Source organism: Protomyctophum bolini (genome assembly GCF_963924005.1).
Source record: "Protomyctophum bolini genome assembly, chromosome: 10".
Lineage (NCBI taxonomy): Eukaryota > Metazoa > Chordata > Actinopteri > Myctophiformes > Myctophidae > Protomyctophum > Protomyctophum bolini.
The window spans coordinates 28,296,094-28,306,699 of NC_137871.1; the positions used below are offsets into that span (position 1 = coordinate 28,296,094).

Below are 10,606 nucleotides of genomic sequence, written 5' to 3' on the forward strand. Positions count from 1 at the left end.
AGATACTGTAAGGTGTGTTCTCCCAACTGCTGATGTATCAGTTCAACACGGTACAATAAACAGAACTTTATTAATTGTTGCATGATCAGTGCATAAATTAACAGTACAGTTTCCCTTTCAAATCCAAGCAATAAAATACAAACTTTATCAGAAATGGTATAAAATCATACCCACACAATAAGTGACCCCTTTTGGTCTTAAGCATTTTGTTATACTTTAGCTATTGAAAAATAGCAGATCTACAAGCTTGTAGCGCAGCACTCAGAGATTTTTGAAAAATGTGTGGTAGAAATCTTTTAATATATATTTCAGCGCAAACCTTTGCTTCTGGGGAGGTCCCTGGAACTACATCGTTTTTGGGGGTCCTTGACATGAAAATGTTTGAAAACGACTGAAATACTGTAGAAACACAGGGTTTTTCTGAATTCAGGATGCAGAAGACATTTGTAGAATTGTCCTCGGGTGTAAATGGGTTAAGACAGCAGAGCTGGAATCAGACGGGCAGCTGAAGTGCATTACCACCTACAGAACAGTGCGCTTGTATGTGTCATGCCAGTCCATATGCTGATGAGCCTCGAAGCTGCTGCTGGGGGTGACTGTGAACAGTGCTGTGCCTGAAGGGTTGACTGTTATCACCAGCTTGCTGTGGAGAGCCTGAATCCCCAGCTCCTTGTATTGAGGCAGGATCAGAGTGACATTGCACTGGGGGTCGCAGATCTTCCAACCAGGCACGGTGCCCACAGGCAATCCTCGTGGGCCACCAATCTCTTGCTTGTTCAACACCGCTACTGCCAGTCTGCTCTTGGACAAAGGCCTCTCCCATACCTCAAAAGTATTAACCTGCAGATGAAGTCAAGCATTACATATTTTATCACTTACCTCTAGCAGATGAGTGACTTTTGCGTCAGGTATCCCAAACACATTAAATGCTGATTAGATCTGTGTGCATCTACTGTTTTACATTGTGGTGCATGCTTTAACCTACCTTTAAAGTACGGTATCCCTGCTTTCCCAGTGGGTCCTGGCTGATGGCTATGATGCGTCTGTTTTGTAGCAGCTCTTTGGAGCGTGGGCAGATGTCCCTTAAGTCATTGGACATTAGCAGAGGGGCAGCCATGATGGCCCACAATGCCATCTGAGATTCCTGTTGGGCATGGCTCAAGCCAAAGTTTCCAATCACCAACTGGAAGACATAATTTAGCCATGTTGCAAAGTTAATTTGGGATTAAAGACAACGGATGCCAAATGTACCAACTCTGTTGCTATTAAAATAAATCCTTATGCAATACATTAATGTTTGTCTAACATGTTTAAGCATAACTTCAATTAAATGTATGCTGTTGTAGCATTGAAGACAAATCACAGATATTTCTAGAAGAATAAGATGTGTAGTACGTAGTATGGCACTGAGAATTTGCCAGCCAGTATCTGTTAAACCTGCCTCCCATAATGTTAATGTTCTCCAAGTTGTCTCATTTTATAACGTTACAATTAGATTTCTGTACAGGTCATAAAAGTGGAGGATGGACTCGAAGTTCAATGTGGTACTGAGGGATTTTTCTGAAGTTTACAGTGAAGAGGTGTGCTTCAGGTCAGTACCATATCGGGGTCGTTCCAGCCCCCGGGCCCAGCTGACGGTGCTATTATGCTCTGGTGAGAGGCAGTCCAATCCAAGATAGACTTGATGCTGCTCCAGGAGTCGTACACATCCGCAAAGTTACGCCAGTAGTTACAAGTCTCACGGATAGCGGTGTAGTTGGGCTGTAGGCATAATGAATCTGATATATATAATAGCTTGGGTGCATATTATAATATTTATCCATTAACTAGATTGAAAGCATACATAATACACAACTGTTTTCTAGTAACATACCTGATGGAAGGGCCACTCATACAAGGGCCACTCACAAGAGTACAGGATATTTCGTCCTGTTTTGTTCAGTGCTTTTGACATGTTCACATAGCCTTGATGAGAAGAAATCAAAAGGTGTTAAAATAAGGCTTAATAAGACTATTATATGTTTGAAGACACTGGGTGTCTATTGTCAAGTTCTGAGAATGAGAAATAGGGTCATAGAATACATTGAGAATACACAGACAGCGTTTTCACATTTTCTGTGTTTCTATTCACAATGAATGCCAATGGCTCTTCACAAACATGTTCTTTCACTTTTGCCAATGTTTCCAAATACTATTTAGTGGCTTAGGACTGGATTGGCCCTCAAATTACTAAATGTTGAAATGAATGCTGATTATTTGGGCCAATAGGAATTCAACTTCAAAAAGCGCAACTTTGACTCCTATTTGTGACTTAGTTAGCTCTTAGCTGCAGTTAAAACTAAAGTGTAAAATAATAGACTGAATTTGGATTTTCAATCAGCACTCATACTCACCTTCTTCCAGTAGGGTCCACTTCATAAAGCATCCATCAAATTTGACCAGGTCTACTCCCCAGTCAGCGAAGGTCTGAGCATCTGTCGCATAGTAGCCCAGACTGCCAGGGTATCCAGCACAAGTATGTGTCCCTACATCTGCATAGATGCCCAGCTTCAGACCTTTAGAATGAACCTAAAATACAGCACAGTCATTCACTTAACATTAATGCATTGTAAAAGCAGTCTTCAGTACACCAAACTAAAGATCTGTAATTGAAACGTCACAAAATACCTGAGCTTATGCATGCAGTAATGCATCACTACCAGTAGATGGTGATGTTACACAGCTCAAAACGCGTTTGTGCTTGGACTATGAACAATGAAAAGGGCGTGTGTTGGATTCCCAAACGGATTTTGGTGAAGTCAAAGAGATGGAAGCATTTTTCTTTCTGAACTCATATTTGCCTAAATCAACCTTTGCAATTTCACGATTATTATTTTTTTAATCCCTCAGACCCAAATCTACACAAACATCCTCAGTGTTCATTTAACTAAGAGTGTACAAATGGAACCGAAACTTCTAAATGTACATAATTTAGCTGGAACCCCCTCAAGGAGCCCTGGACCCCACATTGAGATTGAGAACCAGTTATCTAAATTCTAATAAATTCTAATAACTTCCTTAAGCTAGGGGATTGAGATCTAAGACCTAGGTCAGATGTTTCCCATTTTTACTGAATTATGCAAAAGACATAAATTACACATTCATATTGTGACCATCTAAACGATCTAACCCTGTTTTTCAGTGAGTTAGAGGTCATAGGTAGGCCCACAATGGAAAAAAGTCCCCTATATCTTTTTGTGTTATCCTTTTAGCCCAAATGCACAGTACCTCATGCTACATTTCTGTCTTAATAAAGTATTCAGTCAGTCATTCAATACACAACCAACAAACGCTGATATCTTTCCTGATATCTATGGGGTTAGAATATCAGTACATTTGTGTATGTGGATTGTAGTTATGTACGAACACTCACATAGTCCGCAAGTTGCTTGATGCCCCCTGGGAACCTCTTGGGGTCGGCTTGCAGGTGCCCCTGTGCGTTGCGTTGTTGTGAGGGCCAGCAGTCATCAATGCACACGTACTCGTACCCAGCATCCCTCCAGCCCTCCTTCACCATCACATCTGCCATCTGCATGTACAAACGCTCACTGCCAGCACACAGGGAGGGGGGGCAGACAGGGGTCAGGCATGGTGGTGGGCAGTTGGATGAGAGAGAGAGAGAGAGAGAGAGGGGGGGGGGGGGGGCAGACAGGGGTCAGGCATGGTGGTGGGCAGTTGGATGAGAGAGAGAGAGGGGTGGGGGGGCAGACAGGGGTCAGGCATGGTGGTGGGCAGTTGGATGAGAGAGAGAGAGAGAGAGGGGCAGACAGGGGTCAGGCATGGTGGTGGGCAGTTGGATGAGAGAGAGAGAGAGGGGGGGGGGGCAGACAGGGGTCAGGCATGGTGGTGGGCAGTTGGATGAGAGAGAGAGAGAGGGGCAGACAGTGTCAGGCATGGTGGTGGGCAGTTGGATGAGAGAGAGAGAGAGAGGGGGGGGGCAGACAGTGTCAGGCATGGTGGTGGGCAGTTGGATGAGAGAGAGAGAGAGAGAGAGGGGGGGGGCAGACAGTGTCAGGCATGGTGGTGGGCAGTTGGATGAGAGAGACAGAGAGGGTGGGGGGGGGGGGCAGACAGGTGTCAGGCATGGTGGTGGACAGTTGGATGAGAGGGGGGGGGGGGGGTCATTTACAGTCGACAATGGGAGGAGTGCATGCTCCACAAATAGAAAGTAACACATCACACTTTTATTTATTTTTGAATGGCAAGGTTTATGATTACTATATACTATATATATATATAACCTTGAACAGGCACTTTTCAATGTAGCCTAATAAGCCTATGCATCTTTCTTTGCACACAAAGGGAGACAGTGTCAACCAACCAGTGGCTGATTGATGACTCATGACACCCTGTTCCATCGATCAGCTCCATTGTCATTGGTAATGGTTACCTCTAATAGGCTGACCGCCTACTTATAGCCAACATGGGCAATCTCCATTCAGTGTTGATGGTTTGAGGATCCAAACTGCCACTGCTTGTGTCACTTTTTTCCCCACTGTCACCTTTTCCACTAAAGAACATCAACTTCCTTCTGTCAGCACTGCAGTGACATTGTGCAAGCCTTTGTCTTTTGGTAAAGTGCAAACCTTTCTTTCTACCTTTCTTGAGTAAACATAACGTGTTACCTAGCCCCATAATTTTGTGCCCTCTCCCATACGTGTTACCTAGCTCTTACCTTACCTGATACAATTACTGGGATCCGTGTCACAGTCTGTATTACACATGAATCTCTCCCAGTGCAGCCATCCCATGGTGGGGTTCAACGCCAGACCGTTGTCCAAAGCTTCAGCCACAGGACTCAGTAGTACAATGACAAACAACACAAATACGACTGTACACATTTTAAAGCAAACTGCCCGACGCTCACAGACAGTGTCATGTAGCCTATGTGACAATATAGTCATGTTCTGTTCAGAGAAGAAGGGACGATGTGTATATATATTTTCCTCAAGTCTTCGCCCCTCGGATGATAGACTTCGATTTTGGTCCGATTAGATCGAGATGCGCCCACATTTCGTGCGTGCCGAGCGCGTTTTAAAATGTAAACCGTATTTATATTAAACTATGTAAACAAGGAAGCGCATCCATGATCACGTGACACGTGTATAAAAACAAACAAAGGTATTTTACCCTGCTCTTTTCCCCCCCTTCTTTCTAATTATTTGTTCGGCCCAAAAAAATGTTTGTTGTCACGATTCGAGTTGGCTTTGACCGAGGCTTACAGGTCTTTAAATAAATACTTCATGAAACAACGGAAAAATGAATTGGAAATGGTCTTCCGGGCCACGTCGGGGGCGGGACTGCGACGCTCCATGTATACGTGACTGTTGCCTGTTCATGCACAATTGCACATGGGAAGAGGTGCATAATATTTAGTAACTTCAGTAAGCCTGCCATTAATTCACACAGTGGGATCATATTGCTGACACATTCAGGATCACCACAGTAGTGTTGCCATAGTCACGACTCTGTAAATATTAATTTATATTTCACATTGTAATTTCAGTTGAAGTTAAGTTATTATTTAAAAAAATATATTCTAGTTATTAACATGATCCCTACTACCTGGGGAAACCGTCCAAGACACAGCATGTAACTCCTCCGCCCATCACCTCAGTGACTCACAGATGAAATATTGTGCCATCGGGATCGGGTGGCACGCCGTTAGGCTGGCTCAGCAGCCTATAGGTGCCCAGATGGTTGAGCTAACCGCCTGGAAGCCTGGGCCCAAACAGTTTTTTGACTGTTCAGGATGGCCAGTTGTCTGTATTCGTTTGACTGTATGCTGAATTGACAGACCGGACCAGTGACAGATCAATATAATTTACTATCGACTCAATGGACAATGTTTGGACATCGGTTTGTATGAGCACATGTCTAAACTTGACTCTCGGCTGTCGGCAACCTATATATTTATCGTAATTATAACACAGATTGTCCTTTTGTAGGTAGACTGTTTCTGAATTAAGTCAACTCCCGGCCATATTTGCCATGATCACACTCGTGTGAAGTGAGAGGCGCCAACTGTGGCTGCCACATGACATCATTGCTTAAAACAAACAAAAGTCCATAGACTTGGGTGTGGGGTCCTGTTTTGGCTGCCACAAACGTTGGAGGGGCTAGCAGCACCCATCAACAATTTGTCACTTGCCTGTAGTTCATATTGGTACCAGTGTTCAAAGGTGCCGTCAAGGCCTTAAATGTCAGATTTCAATTTGACTCACATCCTCCTGATGGATGGCCCTACACTACACAGTATACACCGTCTCAGATACAGATCTAGTTTTCTCGCTGTAAAGAGAGGGGGATCGGATCTCGCTTACCACTGTGATAGATACTCCTGTTTTGTTTGGATGGATTACATGAAAGTGGGGTTCTCTCCTGTCTGTGCTGTGGTGGTTAATGGGGATTTCTGACAGATGGGCAGCCCTATCTGGCTGCTTCTATACCCACCCCAGAGCTTTGTCACCAATCCATCATGTTCTTTTCTTCACCAGTGTGCCATATAATTGAAGAGATTGTCATGGCTGACTTATGCCGGCAACTTTTTTTATGAACTGGATAGGTAGGAAATGAAAAAGAACGCTGCTAGGGCTGTGGCTTCATGTCAAGGAGTCACATTGTTGTATTGATCAATGGAGATAGGTGTGGCCATGCCATCAGATGTCACATCTAAACGACCGTTTCAATACATTTAGTTTTTTTTTCATCCGCTTTTTCATCATTATCAACCGCTCGTCACATTTCTACCCTAGAAGTTATGTATATAATTATAATTTCACTAAATTGCCCATGTGAAAATAGGCTCAATAATGGTTTCATGAGGCCCAGGTGGTGGCGTAACTGTCTGGGCACCCGACTGGTAATCCAGTCGCAGTGTGCCGCGGGTTCGACTCCCGAGCCCGACACAGCCTTTACTGCATGTCTTCCCCCATCTCTCCCCCGTTTCCTGTCAGCCTACTGTCTGTCCCTTCAAAAAACCAATAAAAGGCGTAAGCCACAAAAAATAAATAAATAATAATAATGGTTTCATGGTGATTACATCTAAAATATTATTAGTACTGATCTCAGGGCCAGTTACCCCAGCAGAGAAAGACACGGCCTCTGCGATGGAGAGTCCAGTATATTTTGAGAAAATCCATTTTAATAGCATAATCAATACATGGTTCAGCTTGTAGTCCGGCTTAAAGAGTCAGGAAGTACACAATTAATGACCTTGGTTCTGGCTGTTATTACTGTGTGTCGTTCATGACTAATCCTACCTTTGAGGAGCCGATGAGGCCAATCTAATAATGAGATGGAACTGTGTATTGCTTGCTGCGTGGTGTTGCATATCTTGTAAACAAAGTCTATCGCAAAATCAATAACAGACAAAGATGTATGTTTACAGTTGATCTTTTTCCACCAGCTCAGTACTGTACTGCATGTCAGATAGTTGCTGAAGGATATTGTGACTGTCTGTTTTGTGTCTGCTATAGCTTTGTGTGGCAGTTCATATTTGTGTAATTTGCGTTATAACATAAGGTTGGGTGGCAACTTATTATTCCTATTTTCAAAGCCTTCTCTCACATATTTGCTCATACCTCGACAACCTTCCAATGACAGATAAACTGAGGTGCTACTTTTGTTTAGTGGAAGTAATGGGAAGCAACACATTTGGTTTTAAAAATTAATACATCAATTATGTTAACAGATATTATTTCAGAGTGTTTACTCAGATGGAAGTGAATAGTTAGCTGAGGACAGTCTTTCTGCCCAGTGGCAATGACACTCAATGTTTTCAAAAACCCAGATTTGCTGACTAAGGCCCAGGGTGACCTTAATTTACTTGTTTGCTTGCTTATGGCTTCAGTAATGTCTGCAGGTAATTTTACATGTTTCTACTTGGACCATAGGCTGGATAGTGCACAACGCGTGTGTCGAATTTGATTACCGTACGTGGATTACAACCGTACACACGTATGTACAGACAGACGATCAGAAACATGGTGCATTTATAGACAAATAAATAAATAATACATTAGGGTAATTACTATAGGGCAACCACACCCAAAATTTCACTAGGTTCTAAGTTCAAACAAGTTCAAACAATCCCGGTAATGTTGTTTTTAACCAGATACTGACCAGTTGTAAAAGGGCTTGTACTCTGGATAAGGTTAGAAGAAAATAATTCCACTGGCGCAGTAACATATGTTTTATTTATCTTTCTTTGTATGAGGTTTTGTTTGATGAATTAATCATGTTGTCTTGAGATGCTTCGCTGTTACCTGGAGAGTATTGAGTTTAGAAGTGCGCTGAATTTTAGGTTATACTACCAAAACTTCTCTGGGTGGATAATCCAACCCAAATGACTGATAGCCCCAGAAGATTAAGGTTAATATCACCTCACATTGTCCTAACGTAGCATGTAGCTAGTGGTGTAAAGTGCATTTACTACTGTACTAAAGTACAATTTTGAGGTCCTTTACTTATTATATTGGAGTATTTCCCATTTTCAATGCTTGTACTCCAGTACATCTCAGTGGCAAATATTGTACTTTTTACTCCACTACAATTATTTTAAAACTTTAGTTACTAGTTACTTTGTTGATTTTTATTAGTAATACAAAACATACATTAACCGCTATTTTCAAATAGCCGATCTATAAGCTCACAACGTTCAAAAGATATTTATACATTTTAGACTTTTGAAAACTTATGAAATGGAACATTCTGCATAATGAGTACGAAGTATACTTTGATGCCAATACTTTTGTACTTTTACTCAAGTTCATTCTGAATGCCGGACTTCCACTTGTAGAGTATTTCTACATTGCAGTATTGATAACCTTTACCTCTCTCTCTCTCTCTCTCTCTCTCTCCCTATACTCTGGGCTATAGGAGCCATGCACAATTTGCACATGAGTCAAAGAGCCAAGGTGATGACACCAGGAGCTCTAAGCAGGGGAGGACAGTACTGGCAAACTTTATGGAGGATGGAAATAACTGGAGACGCTGCTGGAGGGCTGGTCCTAGGATGAACTAGAGGTGAGTTCCAGAGTTCAACCGTGTCACTTGCACAACTGATGAAATCAACGGCTCATGGTAGGAACGTTTTTCTTTGCTGCTGCCTGCTGCTGCTTGTGTTCAAGTTGTATGCTGTCTGTGTGCATCCGTGCGATGCTTTTTTTGTTTTGTTTTGAGTGGTGCAGCCACTCCAATGCACAGCAATGTGTGTCTGTCTGTTTAGGCTACCAACAGCGGACAAAGTGGGAGGGTGGCGCTGTTGAGCTTCACACTGTGCACAGGTGCATGATGGGGAGCTGAGTTTTTAGCAGCCATTACCACACACACACACACACACACAGTCACACACACAGTCACACACACACACACACACACACACACACACACACACACACACACACACACACACACACACACAGAGCCCAGGGAGGAGGGCTTGTACATTACAGTAGGCTACAGTACAGCACCACTCAGTTCAGACGGGTCTGATTGTTTTTGTTACATACTAATAATGTGATTTCTGTCATTTTGGGACCCAATGACTGGGTGGCAATGAAACGTGTTCAGTGATTGTTTGTGGCTCTGGAATTGAATGCTGATTGGATGAATCTATAGTGTGTACATGCTGCTGTTGAAGGTGGTCAATTTTATTTGGCTCTTTGTCACTTCAATTATGTGTGAGTTTTCCTTTTTTCCTTTTACTTTCAAGCTGTCAGATGTTTTGGGCTTTGACACAACAGCCATTGATTCCAAATTGATGACTGATAAACTACAGTATGTGTTGTGTGACTGTATTGGTTCATGACGTTCATTCAGCATAGGAATTGTTTTTGCTGAGCTGCTGCTGTGTAGTAATGTGATTCAAGCTGGTGCTCTATTTTCATATTGTTTTACTAATGTGATTGTGATTTCAGGCTGTTATATTGTCATATTAAGCCCACAGTGACTGGGTGGCAATATATCATGTTCAGTGACTGTTTCTGGCTCTTGAATGAAGACTGATGTGAATCTATGTCTGTGTTGCATCTGTGTTGCATCTGTTGTTGAAGGTAGTGACTAGTGAGTTGTGACAGGGTACAGTACGTGTATGTGGACATACCATCAATGTCCAATTTCTCTTTCCATAGTCATGTGAAAAAGGACCGGTATTATATTCATTTTGTCCCTTTCTATGCAAGATGCATTGACAATATTAATATTATATTTAGCACTTCTTTCTATTCACCCATTTACTTTTTTTTTTCATCAACGATGCAATTATAATCCATTTCTAATGGATAAAGCCTTGGCCTGGAAGAGAGTTGGCAGGTCAGCAGTGATTGTCCAAGTCACTGCCCCTCCCATCCAGGCTTCCAGCTATAGACTAATCCACAGAGGGTCGCCCTGGGCGCAGCCATCACCGAGGTACAAACAGCCTCAGCCAAACCTGGCCAACAGGGAAGGCAGTGTCCTGCCGGCCAGGTGCAGCCAGCCAGCGCCGGCCACACCACAGCAACCGTCGCACTCTCGACTAAATGTACAGTTGATTGTGTCAACAAAAAATATTTTGGCGGGCATTAAT

The 10,606-nt window shown here is 42.8% G+C and overlaps 1 protein-coding gene across 1 annotated transcript; it reads right to left on the reverse strand.

Annotated features, from left to right (window-relative positions):
• Nucleotides 1–120: 120 nt before the first annotated feature.
• gla (galactosidase, alpha) lies at nucleotides 121–5,276 on the reverse strand. Its single transcript, XM_080773920.1, has 7 exons — nucleotides 4,720–5,276; nucleotides 3,413–3,587; nucleotides 2,394–2,568; nucleotides 1,874–1,965; nucleotides 1,600–1,761; nucleotides 986–1,183; nucleotides 121–840 (listed from the first exon to the last, which is right to left on the reverse strand). The coding sequence occupies exons 1-7, from the start codon at nucleotides 4,941–4,943 to the stop codon at nucleotides 523–525; spliced, it is 1,344 nt and encodes a 447-aa protein (XP_080630046.1). The 5' UTR covers nucleotides 4,944–5,276; the 3' UTR covers nucleotides 121–522.
• Nucleotides 5,277–10,606: the final 5,330 nt, after the last annotated feature.

Coding starts and splice junctions, on each gene's coding strand:
- gla (XM_080773920.1), bottom strand. CDS start 4,943: ATGACTATATTGTCACATAGGCTACATGACACTGTCTGTGAGCGTCGG. Junction 3,588..4,719: donor GATCCCAGTAATTGTATCAG/GTAAGGTAAGAG, acceptor GTGTGCTGGCAG/TGAGCGTTTGTACATGCAGA. Junction 1,184..1,599: donor GCTGGAACGACCCCGATATG/GTACTGACCTGA, acceptor TATGTCTTCCAG/TTGGTGATTGGAAACTTTGG.